Here is a 16,455-nt window from a genome sequence, read left to right as displayed (position 1 = left end):
CAACTGTTCGGACGATTGTATTGAGTGAAGAGAAAAAGGATGGAATGTGCAGAATAAATAAGACTAGTTCTCTTTGTTAATCCGGTTTTTGAGCAGAGGTTTGTGGTCAACAGCGATTACGAGGTATTCACATCCCAGAACAAAGTATCTGGCCTTATCTCGGGCGTCAGCAACTGCAAGGGCCTCACCCTCAACTGTTGCGTAACGTGATTCAGCTGGGTGGGTGAATCTGCTGCCCACGAGCGTGATTTTCCATCCTGTGGGACAACAGAAGGGCTTGATGTTGGTGCAGGTACAGTGTTTCTGCAGTTGCCAGAAGCTAATGCCAGTCTTGGACCAGTCTGTAGCGAGGCATGTGGGCTTGCTGGGGTCGAATAGCTGGACACCCTCCTCGATCTTACTGGCGATGACAGCTTTCGACTCCTCAAATGCATCCTGGAGGTGCTCATCCCACTTAAACGGTGTACTAGGTTTAAGTCATTGCCGGAACGGCAACATCTTCTCAGCCATACTGAAAGCGTATGACACTTGATTGACAAGTCCAAACCAAGAACGTACATCTGTGATGTCCTTGGGTGTTGGGAAGTCGAGGATTGCACGTAGGTATTTCCTGCAAGGACGGACACTATTGGGAGCTATTTAGAACCCAGCAAATTCCAGTATATCTTCACCAAACACAAACTTGTCAGGGTTCAGGGTGATTCCATTCTGTCCACAGGTGTCAAGCCACTGAACAGCCTGGAAGAAACTGTCTGCCAGCAAGTCAGACCATAGCAAGACGTCATCAATGCATTTGGTTTTATTGGGGATGTTAGACATGATCTCGTCATAACGCCTTGTATATCCATCGCCAGACGCAATATACCCTTGAGGGGCTGTTTTGTAGCGGTATCTACCCCAGGGTGTGATGAAGGGGGTCAGGTGTTGGTCTTCTCTGCAGATGGGCACGCTATGGTATCCGTTCCATGCATCAAAGACCGTCTTCTTCTTACCGTTCGGAACCGATATGGAGTGTGATGTGTTTCCCGTGTAGCATGGGCGTTGAGGGCCTGGAAATCAACAGTGTGGTGTGGCTGGCCATTCTTCTATGGACAGACAACCATTCTATGGCACCAGGTGACGGGTTCACCAATGGGGACTGGCTCAAGTACAACCAACTGTACATCGTGGTCTAGCCCAGCTTTTACCGCATCCCACCAGTGTAGTGGGACTGGTACCGGTGTGTGGTGTGCCACTGGTTCAGCATTAGGATCCACCATCAGTTTCAAGGGCGGGCCATCCATTAGAGGAAATGTTTGATGCTCACAGGTGTTAAATGTGCTTGACTTATAGTATTCAAGGAGATACTGTTGTTGATGCAGGAGATTAGCATCAGTTGTGAGGAACGGCAGCTTTGTCGGGGGTGGTGGGGGTCGACGACGCTCAGGGCAATGGCACGCTGTGGTGGGGTCTTCCTGTAAGACTGCTCTGTTGCGTCCGACTGTGCTGTCGGGTCTATACCAATCTTGGGGAAGCTATCCGGGATGATGTCAAGGGCGACACAGGCTTCTCTGCTGAGGAAGAGCTTGTCAGAGCTGTCTGTGACATAGGTCATTTGCCTAGTTTCAACGGCCTGACCCCGTTTGTCTTTGCCCGACAAGCGGAGTACAGTGGCCCCAAGGATATTGATGCCTCCATTGTTGGCAGTGTGCATTCTCATGGTTACTGGGATGAGGTCAGATTTGCACAAGCCAAGGTGGTGGATAACCTTTATACCAGCAAGGCAACTCTGGCACCCTGTGTCTGCCATCGCGGGGACTTGGCAAGTCATGGTCTGAGTGGAAAGGTCAAAGCCAAGGACTGCGTAGTCTTTGCGCATGATTTTGACAGTCACATTAACAAATGGTTGAGGTTTTGAACTCTTCCTGATCCATGTATTAGAGAGTTTGTCATAAACATGGTGGTCAAGGGTGATGGAACACTCACAGTGTGATCGACCCGAATTAATAACGTTATCAAACTCATTACATTCATGCCCAGATATGTTAAGAGTTTCATTCGACTGTTGTGCTGATACATGAACAGTACATAAGGTATCAAACACAGCATTTTCATTGTTATTAGAAGAGACACTCATGCGTTTAGGTTTGTTCCTACTGCGACATACACCCTCCATGTGATTATCGCGATTGCAATGCCCACATCTGTGACCATATGCCGCACATTCTGTCTTGCGAACGTGGGCTGGGGCGCTCTTCCCGTGTCCCTTTTTGCCACAGTAGGAGCATGGGTCGTTTCTGTCCTTGATGGTTACTTGCTTGGCCTTTTGATATGCACTGCTAGCTGCTTCCATGAGTGTGTGTCCAGTAGTGTAGATGCTGACCGTTTGCCAGATTATTTCGCTTCAATGAATTGGAAGACGTCCTCCAGGTTCATGTCCTGTTTCTTGTCACCAAGGAGGTCAAGCTGGATCTCAGGGTCGGCAATTCCTCGTGTAAGAACATCACGCATGATCGCTTCTGTGTAGTTAACTTCAGCGTCACAACTAGGGCATTTGATTAGGAATTTGCATATTCCCGCTTGACCACGAAGACGAGCCCCAAAGCTGCGCACTGTTTCATCACGGTCTTGACGCATATTATGTAATGTTACTCTGGCCACCATAGTGTTCTCTTCGCGAACAGCAAGTTTTTTAATGGCTGCCATTACCACCTTTATGGGTTTGTTTGAAAGGCTACCACCTGTCGATCTTGCTAGATCCTTGCGCAGGGGTTCGTCACAGCACTCTAGTAACTGCACCACTTTATTGCGGCCAGTGACTTTGGTTGCATCGACGTATTCAGACCACCGTGACTCGAAGTAAGCCCACTCTTCACTGGAGCCAGCGGCGACGATTGTGGGCCTTTTGACTTTTTCAACCTTAGCGGCATGTCCAGGGGCGTGAATGGCACTGTGGGCAGTGATGAGTGCGGCCACGATAGCAGGATCGAGGTGTTCAGTGGTGTAGTCACAACCGGCGATTGGGCATCCTACAGCAGGCATCGTGGCCTTGGTCGGGCGAGGGTGGAGACCGTGTTCATAAATAAGACTGTCATTCTCTTTGATAATCCAGTTGGCGATTTATTGCAACATCAACAATGAACACGGTCTGAAAGATATAAGAATGAGCATGATCATTAATAATGATTAAGAATCCTCTACTTTCCTTCCATTGATCCAGCATTGTCCGAACATAGATAGACTGGGAGGTAATTACCAAACTAATTAACCTGTCATAGTCGGCGTGCACCAGCGGGAAACGCTCGGCCCCCTTACTTAAGAGCAAATCAAGATAAGATTGGTGCATCGCCATGACCTCGAGTTAAATGGAAAATTCGACGGTGGACGCTGGAACTCTGGTTAACCGATTGACGTTCGTGGTTGTAAAGCAACCCACCATATCACAAAGTTAATTGTGAACGGTGGCCCCAGGTCCGGCTCTTCCGAGGAGAAATGGGGATTAACAGGTCAGGTATGGGAGCATGTGCCAGAACAGCGCGTCGCTGCGTCCACTTTCCGCCGGTACTCCAGGGGCCTCCGTCTGGCCATCCCCCAGGCAGATGCCAGGCCCATCCCCATCTCCTTGAGATGATGGTCAACCTGTTGCAACCATGAGGCACGCGGTCGGCCCACTGGCCTCCTCCACTCATGAGACTCCCTCGCTGAGAGAATCTGGTGAGCAGGATCAGCGTCAGGAAAACGAGCCACATGTCCATACAGCCGCAACTGACGCTCACGGACTATGCAAGTAACAAATCTCATCCGAGTCTCTCTCAGCAACCGCTCGTTGGACACAAAATCCGACCAGCGATAGCCAAGGATTCTCCGAAGAGACCTGGTACCAAAGGAATTAAGTCTCCGTCTCAGATCCTTGGTCAGAGTCCAAGTCTCGCACCCATAGAGCAAGACTGGAAGTACCAAGGACCTGAAGACTCGGACTTTCGTCCTCCCGCACAGGTACCGGCAGCGCCACACCCCATGATCCAGTGAATCCATGACTCCCCAGGCCCGACCCAGACGTCTATTGACCTCTGACTAGCAGCCAGCAGAGACATGAATATCACTGCCAAGGTAAGTGAATCTCTCCACGACCTCAACATCCTCACCACAAACAGACACAGACAGGACAGCAGCATCCAAGATGTCACCGAAAGCCTGGATCTTAGTTTTGACCCAAGAAACCCGCAATCCCAACGGCTCCGACTCCTCATTCAGCACCTCGAGGGCCCCCAAGAGGATGTCTAAAGTCTCCGCAAAGATGACTGCATCATCTGCAAAATCAAGGTCCGAGATCTTGACATTCCCAAACGATGCACCGCAGCTTGATCTCTCAGACATCCTCCCTAAAATCCAGTCCATACAAGTGCTGAAAAGTGTGGGGGCAAGTACACATCCCTGACGAACTCCAGTAACAATTGGAAATAAGTCAGAGATGGTACCACCACACTTCCCAGCACTCTCAGTACCAGAGTAGAGTTCAGACATCAGATCGATCAGTTTTGGTGGCACCCCACGAAGACCAAGAATCCTCCAGAGGACATCCCGATTCACTGAATCAAACGCTTTACAGAGATCAACATAGGCTAAAAGCAGCCCCTGCCGAAACTCTCGTCTGCGTTCAGTGAGGACACGAAGTGCAAGGATACGGTCAATCATTGACCTCTTTGGTGTAAAGCCTGACTGCTCTGGATGCTGGTGCTCAAGCAGATGGTGGCGAACCCTATCAAGAATTATCCGAGCAAAGACCTTGCCCGGCACTGAGAGCAGCGTCACCCCTCGGTAGTTGTTGCAGTCTTGGCGATCACCCTTCCCTTTCCAGAGAGGGACAACAAGGCCCCTCTTCCAGTCAGTTGGGATGATGCCTGTGTTCCAGGCAGAGCACAAAACTGCATGCAACGACACGAGTGCAGCATTTCCACCAGCCTTGAGAAGTTTGGCATGGATGCCACAGATCCCTGGAGCTTTGCCCCGTTTCAACTGGTTCACCGCAGCCCGTGTTTCCACAAGCGAAGGTGGACCACAGTTGATTCGAGGGTCAGCAACAGGGATTGTAACACCCTTGACGTCCAACTCGACAGCTGGGGGATCAGCCTGGTACAAACTGGTACAAAAGCTCAAAGTAACCGGCCCAGCGGGCCTTCACTTCAGACTCCTCTGTCAAGAGCCGACCACTCTCTGCTCGAACTGCAGTGCTCCGAGGGATGGGCTTGGATGAACGTAATGAGTGAATTCCCCTATAAGCGGGACGAGAATCACCTGTCCACAGGTGATGCTCTACCCCCTCACAGATTCCTCGCACATAGGCCTCCTTGTCCACCCTCAGTGCACGTACAGTTTTACGCCTCAGCTCCCTGAACAGCTCAGCTCTGCCATTCAGCCTGGCCCTGCGACTCTGGTCAATGGTATCCAGTGTCCCTTGAGAGACAAAATTCTTCTTTGCCCTGCGGTGAGCTCCAAGGCATCCACCGGCAACATCAAGGACGGTGGTCTTGAAGGCGCTCCACAACTCTTCAGGACCCCCCAAAGCACCCAGACCCCCCAAGTGTCCACTCAGCCTGTTCGCAAACTCCTCAGCTACTCTCTCATCCCTGAGCTTGGCAACATCCAGCCTAGGCTGGGATGGTACCATTCTCCAGGATTTAAGGTGCAGCTTTAGAGTTGCTACAACAAGCCTGTGGTCAGTATTGAGGAACTGAGCACTCCGGTAGACCCTGCAGTTCTGGATCATCCTCCAACGACCGTCAATGAGGACATGGTCAATCTCCTTTGCCACACCGCCAGCGTTGGAATACCAAGTCCAGCGATGAGCTTGTGGGCGCTGAAACCATGAACCAGCCACTCTAAGTCCATGACTTCTTGCAAAATCAAGGAACTTAGTGCTATTCTGGTTCATAGTTCCTGACCCTGGGATTAACCCCCTCATAATACACTCGGTACCCGTGGCCGTAACTATATTATATAAAAACTCCTATCAACCTTTAGACCATAAATATTCCTTATCCCTTCAAAATTAAGCTGACCTCCAGATGGCTGCTGCAACGAAACTGTGAGTGATCTCTTTCCTGAACCCTCAACATGTCAGCTCTGGCGTAAGCGTGTCTGGAGGATGAACAGACATACAGTGGTCTCACTGAATACTACATAAGAATTCAGAATTTCTCTGTACTGCAGAATCGGAGGAAGACTGTGTTGCTTCACTTTCTCTAGAAGTCTCCATATCGATTTGTTTGTGTTTGTTTGTATTTGTTTATGTTTTGTGTTTAATAAATGACTCAAATGTAAAGGAGGAATTGAAAATTATTTGACAGAGGTAAGCGTGAGGGGATTGGGAGGGAGGGCAGCATGAGGGGAGGGGAAGGGAAGGGTGATAAAGCGTGCCTAAACAGGAACATTTTCCTTTTAACCACCGGGTTCTCTATAAAACCAGGCGGCAGCATTTAAAACCCACACTATCTCCCTGGCAATGGCTGTCATCACTGTCATGTCTTTGAGACCAGGAAACACAGAAACCAGCATGATTACGGATCACCACTATTCTTCTTCTTCTTTTGTGTTTACTGGTGTTATCAGAGCCGCGAGGCTCTATAAACACCACGCACTCAAACTCATCGGCTGCAACCAAATAAAAAAATATGATAATAAATAAAATAAAACAATTTTAAAAATCATTGGGACTTCATACTGCTTGCCCCATTTCCTTTATGAATTATTAGACCAATTTAAAGAGTCAAGAGTACATCTAACTCAGTTGGCAAAGTGTATCCAGTACCCCTGACCAGGGAATACACTGAAGGGCATATCCGAGAATCCTAAATCAGTTGAGACTTTTTAACCAGGTTCCATAAATAACGAATAGATTATATCCGGTTTGGATGTGAGATCGCTGATGAAGTTAATAAACTTCGGTCCATGAGCAGCTAAACTTTAAGCATATTGTCACGGGTCTGGGCGGTTAAGTTAATCCCCCATGCCAAAATTGTGGTGGACGGGCAGTTAACACCGGCCAGCTGGAGAGCCGAGAGGTTTTCATTAGGAGGCGGACATGTGATCCGCAAAGATCATCGCGCACACGGGAGTGCATTCGGCACTGGCGGAGCAATGGAACATATGGCACTTGGAAGCACAGCACAAGAAGTTTATAATCGAACCCCACGACAAATACATTGACACAGCAACCTAAAGGAGTGGATTTAATGATAATATAAATATTTACAAGGGACAATAATTCATCATGTAATACCACGTGAGGTAAACTAAGTCTAAAGTCGAGGCGCCTCTACACACAGACTTAAATATAGACAAGGGGAAAACTAAACAAAATAAAATCCTCCCTTTATTCTGGCACTTAGCTTGGTCCAGATAAGGTCTTTATGGAACTTTGGAATTGAGGCCCTTTGTCCTGCATGGGTTGATGCAGTGCACCTTCAGTGCACCCAAAAATGGTGCCGAGCCACTCTCTCGCAGCGGAAAAATGTACTTGAGGTAATTTGTGAGCGATATTCAACGCCAAGGCTCAGAGACCGCCGTGCGACTTCTTCGTCGATCGCGCTTGCCGATATGCTCTCTGCAGAATGGCGCCGCTCACTTCAGTGACATACACGAGGCTTTGAGGTCCGTCTCTCACGACCAGCCAAGAGTCAATGGCCAGTGTCTTGCTCCACCATGCGAGCCAATTCACAGCATGACCGAGAATCACGCAGCCATTTTGACATGCTGAGAGGAAAGCAAAGCAAGATCCTTGATCCCAGCCACATTCCTCTCATAACTACAACTGTGAACCTCACCCTTCTTCCGCCTCTGGGCTTGGCTTGCTCGCACAAAACCCAGTAAGGCGGAGCTTCTGCCTGCTCGGCAGGTTTTGCTTGTTTGTTGTTATTGTTGTGGTTGTTATAAAAACACAACTCCTTCATGGCTGGCTTGTAAATGCAAAAACATGGAAATAGGTCACAGGGGGAAATCACATACTGGGGGAAATCATCCTTAATCCCGATATAATTAACACCGCACCATCCCCCATGTGGTAACACGTAACACTTAAGCTCACAATTTCCCTACTTAATTTACATCGAGATGTCTCCTACACATCCACGGACCAAACAACTCTATTCAATCCTAACTTTCCTATTAAATTCCACCATCTACCCCCACAACCGTAACAATATCATTGGATAATTTTCATTAATCAGCAGGGGAATCCTGGGACTGTTTGGAGTCCGCCCCTCTGCATATTTGGCCCGATTGACTGAATATTTTATTAATCATCTTGGAAGAAAACCCCACCCAGCCCAAATCTCTGATGGCTGCAGCGGAAATAATATTGATTTTCTCTGATCTGTTCCCTGCTTGAGCTGTACAATTTACTACTTCGGTGATAAAACCAATGAACCCCATCCATCCATCGGGATCATACTATGTGCAGAGCGTCGGTGCTACCTAAGCAGTCTCCTGGGCTATTGGGCACAATCCTGGACGGGTCGCCACTCCGACACAGGATACCAGCGAGCTGGTACTCATTTTTACCAACCTCAGAAGGATGACAGGCAGAGTCAACCCCACGTGGTATTAATTCAACAGCCAAGTGGGATTTGAAATCAGGATCCAAGGATCCTAAGCCCACCACCCTAACCATTAAGCCAACACTAGGCATAATGAACAGAACCTCTTTTGTAATTTTTCATATTCACGTCGATGATTGCTCTCTCAGTTTGGCATTCTGTATCTTTCGTCTCAGTCTGAACTCCCACCGATTTAGTGAGAACGTTAACTGGGCCCTCAGTTTTGGGCTTGCTCCCAACAATACATACATATACATATATATATATATATATATATATATATATATATATATATATATATATATATATATATATATATATATATATACTAACATACACACACCCACCCACCATGTAATGTTTCAAGACACTTATTAAAATCACCTCCAAAAGCCACTGCTTCTCTTTTGGAAAAGCTCTCAAAAAGTCCTCTACACAATTCCAGAACCTCTCCTTTTCCTACTCCTGAGACTGAATGAGCTGACTGTTGCTTAACCTGACTGCTAATTTAAGTCTCTTAAGGCTGTTATAAATCCAGTACGTTAAAAGTGCTGCAAATATATTGCACACACAATGTACACACTATTTTGAAGAAGCAAAACAAAAGCCTGCATGGAAGCCAGCAACCCTCCAACTTTCTTATGCATTTTTCCTTCATTTTAGATACACAGTACTCATGATACGTGACTCAACTGCATTCGTATGCAAAAAGAACACAATAAAAAACACGCACACAGACATGCTCCAATATCATTTTTATTTTCGGCAGCAAAGTTCCCTTTTATTTTGCAATCGCAACTTTTAAGCTTTGTTGCTTGGTCTGCGCGAGACTTGCTCAAGGAGTGTTTCTTACCGAATAAGTTTTTCACACTGCACACTTCAAAGCTTTTTGCAGAAGAGACTGGCACTGGGAAGAGTGCATAAGTGTTAAAATTAGCACTATAGCTCAAACAAATATCAAACAATTACTCATTATATATATAGTTTCGGCCATTTACATCAAAACCATATGAGCAACATAAGCTTGGTGAATTGTAAATCCACTCACCTCTTGAACTTTGGAAGCCTGAATTCCACTTCTCCAGTCATTCGGTCAGCCGGCATATTACAATCAAGCACAGTTTTTCATTTTTAGTGCCATAAAGAACAAGATAATTCCATCTATAGGTCAAACCAACAGCATTCAAATTATAAAACAAACCTATTTCATATGGAAACGAAAAACAAGAAATGTGGTAACACTTTAATCTATGACAACAAAAATTAAAAAAAACGTTAATTGGACAGCACAGAGGTTTGGAGTATTACAGGTTCTCATAAGTCTAATGATACCTATCGGGGGGCTGTTCAACCGGTAATGATAATAAACCATTTGATGAATTAGGAAATTTCATCATTTAGCACCTTTCAATGACCACATTTATACAAGCTATTAAATAATTATTGCATACAACGGCATAAACTCACAAATGTGTCATGATTAAATAAAACTCTTCAAAGATATTAAAAGCAAAAAGATGACCAGGAGTAGTAGAGGTTGCAGACAGAATGTGTTAGCAATGGTTAGAAGCCCACTGATGTGCACATGACCTATAATCCACACATTGACAAATGTAGACACATTTTGATGCAAACAGGACAAGTCATCAATTTTGTTGAAAACTTTACATTAGGTCATGGAAGGTTTCTCAAATCCAGGTGGAAAAAGGGCCAGTATATTGAGAATAAGCAGAGACGGACAAAATGAGTGTACATTTTTCAGGGGTGGGGAGGGCTATGATAAAAACATCTGGGGTTGGGTGCAGGACTTAAATATATCTGACTAGCAGCAGGTTATTAAAAACGTGAAAGAAAAGTAAACGATGAGCAAGATTTGAGATTTAGTGCATAAGGTAACCACAACAGTTGCAGGGGAATGCAGAACCCATTTACATCTCCCTGTGTTAACTTTATACGAACACACACACACACACACACACACACACACACACACACACACACACACACACACACACACACACACACACACACACACACACACACACACACATACAATATATATACAGGGTGGGGCATTTATATCTGACACATTTTCAATCTTTCTAGCCAGAAGCAGTCTTGGGATAACTAATTATTGTTTTCTTTGTTTTACAGAAAGTACTTGAAAGTTTTTAATGATGGAGCACTTTAAATGTAATGAGCAATTTTTTTCTAAAATTTTAATTATTTTAAATGCAATGAGCATGCCAATTTCACAAAAGGTAATCATGACAGATGAGGCACACTTTGATTTGGCAGATTTAACTCCACCAGATTTCTTCCTATGGGGATTTCTGAAGGGCAAAGTTTATAAGGAACATCCAACATCAATCGATGAATTGAAGGCAAACATCCCTGCCACCATCCGCTCGACTGATCAAGAGACATTGCTTGCGGTAATGAACAATATGATGGTCCGCTGTTGTGAATGCACAAATTCGAAAGAGGCCCAATTGTCTGATGTAATTTTTAAGAAATAAAGAACCAAATTGATTTTTAAAATTTGAAGTATGTGCCTATTTGTATATAAATTTTATTTTATTTGGTTAATAAACAAGAAAGTTATAAGGATAATAAAACCGTCAGATATAAATGCCCCATGCTGTATATATATATACATATATATATATATATATATATATATATATATATATATATATATATATGCATACATACATGTATTTATGTTGACTGCACATACATATATATATATATATACATATATATATATATATATATATATATATATATATATATATATATATATATATATACATATCTTTATAACAAGAACGGCTCTCAAACACCCTGAATGCTACATGATGCTGACGTCATGTGCATATTCTCAGACCTAAGATTATTTAAATTTTTATTTAAGCAAACTTAGATTTCCCACAAGTAAATGATTTTGCAGTATGTCTTCCTGATTATCCCAAATAAGGGAACAACCGGTCAGCAGTTCTGCATTCATTTTCTTGTGACCATTTAATATTAAATCTCAGTCTTTAAAGAGTTGAGTAGCACCACGGAGGCCATCCTAGTTTGGAGGTGATGTGGTGCTTTGCATATGTGCATGACGTCAGCGGCATGTTGCCTTCAGGGTCAGAAGAGCCGTTTTTGTAAAATTGATCTTGCCTGATTGCAGCCACCCTTCCTAACCAGTGCTCAGCATGGCAGAGACAATGTGTTCATGTGGCAGACGACGCTTGTCACAAACAGATCATACTGTTATGGGACTCGGTCTGTGCCTCGCTGGCTCACCAAGTTTTAGGGTTTAATATATATATATATATATGTATATATATATATATATATATATATATATATATATATATATATATATATATATATATATATATATATATATATATATGGTACAAGATTGGGGTGTTTGGGGTTGTACATTTTAAAGGAAAAGGCACATCTAACCAAAAAAGTAATGAGATATACACTGCTAATCTACTAATAAACAAGCAAGAGTAGATCCAGTCTCAGGTGAAGATTCGCCAGCTTCCCAGTGAGCTTACACAGACCAATAGACCCAGAGCCTCGGCACATGTACTTTTATTCCTGAAGCAACAATTCATTTCCGGGCACGTGCCATTGTGAGAGGTCAATTGAAGTTTTTTTTAATATAAATCAGTTGAGGAGTGTTTATTATATTTTTGTGTTTTTATTGCATCAAACTTGGGAGACTGTGGACACACACATAATACACACATCTGATATGAATGGCAATAACTGTATGGTGCAAACAGCTGGATAAGGTGGGCAACAAACAACAACACTCTTATCTTCCCCCATCCAAAACCTCGATCTTTTCTACCCCCGTTAATCCACCCCAAACCCACCTCCTTCAAATTCCCTGCTTTCATCCCTGAAAGTCCCTGTAATGTCCATCTTGTATTCCCCGCCCATGTTCCCCGCCCCATCCCCCTCCCTTCCGCAGATTTCCTAATGTCTCTGTTCCCCACTGTTTTGTCCTTCCCCTCCAGCCCCCTCTTGTCTCATGCTATGCATTGTGTGTTAGCTCTCATATGAGCCTCAACAATGTATACAAACCCCCCCCCCCCAAAAAAAAAAAAACACTCAATCCCTAACACCATGCCCATATGTGTACAACACCCAACAGAAACTCCACTAATCATGCAACCCACGCGTCACCATGTCCAACCCGGATACGAACCCAGCCATGTCCATGCCCCGGAAACAAAGACAAGAACTAGCACACATGCTCACTCACTCCCATACATATAATACCAGATTAGGAGTAAGTAATAAAAAGAGCAGAGCAGACTATCGATGATGTGATTGATGTTTATTGCTTAAGGTTCGGCAAAAAAAAACGCTCCTTAATTGACCTCTGAATCACGTGCCCGGAAATGAATTGTGCCGAGGCTCGGGGTGTATTGGGCCGAGGAAGCTCACTGGGAAGTGGGTAAAATGTCGACTGAGACCAGGTCTGCTCTTACTTGTTTATTACTAGATTAGCGGAGTGGATGTCGTTAATTTTTGGATGGATGCACCTTTCCCTATAAAAAAAATATATACATATTTGCATATAGGAGTAATCTGTACCCCAATTCCAACTTCTATCCTATGAAAATTGACAACTGTTTGTTTTAAGTTCATGAAACTAAATAAAAGATGAATGGGCAAAAGTCCTAAAAAAATTTTTTAATGAAATATGCCTTGATTCCTAAAAAAAAACAAAATTTAGCTGCAAAGAGCAAAACGAAAGATAAAAATTTCGAAGGGTGTTGGCAGAAAGGTTCATTCAGTAGTTGTCTTACAGACAGAGACAAACTACTGTTATAACGGGACAGGAGGAGGCAAGAAGAGTTGTGGAAAAGAAACAGCATTAGGAAGAGATGAAAGGATGACAGCTGACTGCATTCCTACAAAGAGCAATAAAGTTCCTTCACCGAAGAGCCCTTTGTGTATGTATATGTATATATTAAATGTACAGATGGTGAGATGTATGAGTACACACAAACTGCATAAAAAATAAGAAGTTATGTACACTAGTCACGTTGATTAAGTGTCTCAATAATCGTAAAAACAGGTGTAAAGGAGTGTATAAATGCCAAAGCATGATGAGCATGGTGCAAAGGTGTATAAGGGTTTACTGTCATGGTCTGACCAACTATTTATCCAGGCCATTACATCCTGCCTCTAACCCAGTCCCTGCAAATAAACAATTAAATATGTGAAAATACAAATATTTATTGAAATGTTTGGACGAAATAAAAACAGACACCATTACCAGTTGTAGTCATTAACTCCATAATGTGATGTATGTGGCTTTGATGGCTGGGGAAGATGGAGGTCCCCTGCAGCAAAATCGTCTCTTTATGGCAAAACGCAGGAGCAATCTGCTTGGATCTTCAAGCTTTAATGATAAGTTCTGTTGGTTTAAAACCCATTATCCATATAGGATTAATCATCACGGAGAGGAGTTGGTCAGCGAATGAGTGTGGACCCCAATTGACACAGTACGTTGAATAGGCACCACAAGGGAAGTCAATGACAGTGAGTAGAATGCAGGAGTTGACTGCATCAAATGGACTTCTTGGAGCCATAAATGATGCTGGCCATTCAGTTTGAGCTTCCATCTTCTCTCGGCACCCTTTTCTGTGCTGTGTTTCGTGGTTTCAACTTGAGAGACATCTCCCACAAGGCTTCCTCAGCCAGGTGGTCCGAAAAGTCATTGAAGAATGCGATGATGTCATCATTCCTTTCAATTTCATATGAACTTGGGAGGAAAAGAGGATTAGATAGACAGTGGACAAGGAAGAAAAAATAAAACAATGACGCAAAGGCAGAATGATGGAAATAAATTTCACAACTTTATCCATTACGATGTTTGCACAAGTGATGTTTGCTTTAATCCAGGTTAAATGAATAGTTTAATACACCCAGACCCAGACATTCATGGTTCCAACATTCGCGATTTTCGCATCTTTACGGTCGATAATTTGCGACATGCTCCTGCATTTGCGGGGAATTGCCCCATGTATTCGCAGTTTTTGCGATTTTTTTTTGCATGAGCCGCGAGCATAACACAGTTCTAAAACATATATATGCGGAATAAACATAGTTTCGCGGGATGTCTCACCAGAGTAACACGTCATTCCCCGCGATGCCATCCCCCATGAGTTATTTACAGAATGAAAACACTAACAGCATCTCTTGATGTATCCAGTAATTACCAGGTCACTACATATTAACATTACACAATGGAAACATTCAGCGCATCTTCATGTAAATCACCATCTTGCTGCAAACAGCACCATCTGAGCTGTTATATTTTAAAAACGCTCATCATAATCTACCTGGAGATAGGAAAGACGTCATGTCCTGTGAGTTAAAGAATGTAAACCTTCAGCATATCTATTCATGTAGTTAGCAGCTATCTACATACGGACTAATTACACAATGCATCACTCACCACATCTATTATCGGATGCTGAATACTGCATCACCCATAAAAAAAAATCCCCCACAAACAATGCGCAGACTACTCACTGCATCCTGGATCGCCATCATTCTTGCCCCATTGCACTGACCTGTGTATTGCCTCTTGCTCCGTTCACTCTTCGAAAATGGCTCCCAAGCATCGAGGATAACACTCAGAAGGTTATGCCTCGAAGCGGACCACTGATACGGGAGAAGGCGAAGCTCCTACATGACCATCTTTCTGGCGTGGGTGGTGCAAGCATGAGCACGGTGGGTACAAGCGGCACCTCCAGCCCGTTTACAGCAAGCAGGAAGTGGTTCCACTGCTTCAAGGCATGATATAATTTGCGTAACGTCAAGCTCATAGGGGAGCATACCTCTGCAGACTATGATGCGGCCAAGGCATTCCCTGCAGAACTCGTGAGCCTCATTGAGGAGAAGAAGTACCTGCCGGAGTGGTCTTTACTGCTGATAAGACCGGCTTGCTTTGGAAAAAGATTCCGACCAGAATGTTTATCTCACAGCGTGAGAGCAAAGCAGCCGGCTTCAAGGCCACAAAGGACCGGGTATCCCTTCCCCTCTGCACAAACGCCGAAGGGGACCCCATGGTAAAGCGCATGATGCTCTACCGATCCCTGAATATACGTGCGTTAAAGAACAAAAACAAGCAGGCGCTGCCCTTGTACTGGAGGATGAACAGGAAGGCGTGGGTGAGGTCTGAACTATTCTGGACTGGTTCCATAATTGCTTTGTTCCTCAGGTCAAGAGGTACCTGGCAGGAAAGAACCTTTCATTCAAGGTACTCCTGCTGCTTCACAATGCTCCTGGCCACCACACGGACCTGAACGGTGGTCACCTGGATGTTGGTCATGTTCCTACTACCGAACACCACCTCCCTCATCCAGCCGCTCGACCAGGGAGTAATAACTTTCAAGACTTATTACACTCGGCGCACCTCATCTTTTTCATCATCTTCATCATTTTGCAAAGTTACGTGTGCTGAGTTTGTTTAATAAAAAATTGAAATGGTACATGATGTTGTTGTTGATTTTTTCATTTTGCGGTACGGCACGGTATGATTAAGAGACTTTAAAATGCATTCTTCATTAAATTGGAAATGGTACCTGTTGTTGTCGTTTTCTTTATTTGTAAGCATCTTTAATGAAACTGTAATCATGCATTCGTGGTCGGAAACATTTTAAACTTCAAGAACCTTCCCCTTTGAACCAGGAACCGCCACAAACCGAAAACATTATCCTCCTTGTCCCCATTGTACCAATTGCATGACTGGTGGTGTCACCATTTGCGGCCTTTTTCATGAACCAGGAACCGCTGCAAACCGATAACGTTATCCCCTTGTCTCCATTGCAACAATGACAAAACA

General features: G+C 44.2%; 1 protein-coding gene and 1 pseudogene across 3 annotated transcripts in view; both read right to left on the bottom strand.

Moving 5' to 3' along the window:
• Positions 1-63: 63 nt before the first annotated feature.
• On the bottom strand, positions 64-3,154 carry LOC147035573 (uncharacterized; annotated as a pseudogene).
• Positions 3,155-9,313: 6,159 nt separating this feature from the next.
• Positions 9,314-16,455, bottom strand: part of RAPGEF1 (Rap guanine nucleotide exchange factor 1) — a 185,754-nt gene continuing 178,612 nt past the window's right edge. For all 3 annotated transcript variants that reach the window (XM_085900070.1, XM_085900066.1, XM_085900074.1), the window contains one exon: positions 9,314-14,367. In XM_085900070.1, coding sequence (XP_085756196.1) covers positions 14,211-14,367 — 157 coding nt within the window. In that variant the 3' untranslated portion in view covers positions 9,314-14,210. The remainder of the gene's footprint in view (positions 14,368-16,455) is intronic.

The sequence above is a fragment of the Eptatretus burgeri genome, chromosome 1, assembly GCF_056783735.1.
Source record: "Eptatretus burgeri isolate ZD-2024b chromosome 1, Ebu_testis_v1, whole genome shotgun sequence".
Lineage (NCBI taxonomy): Eukaryota > Metazoa > Chordata > Myxini > Myxiniformes > Myxinidae > Eptatretus > Eptatretus burgeri.
This window is presented reverse-complemented; position numbering and strand designations above follow the sequence as displayed.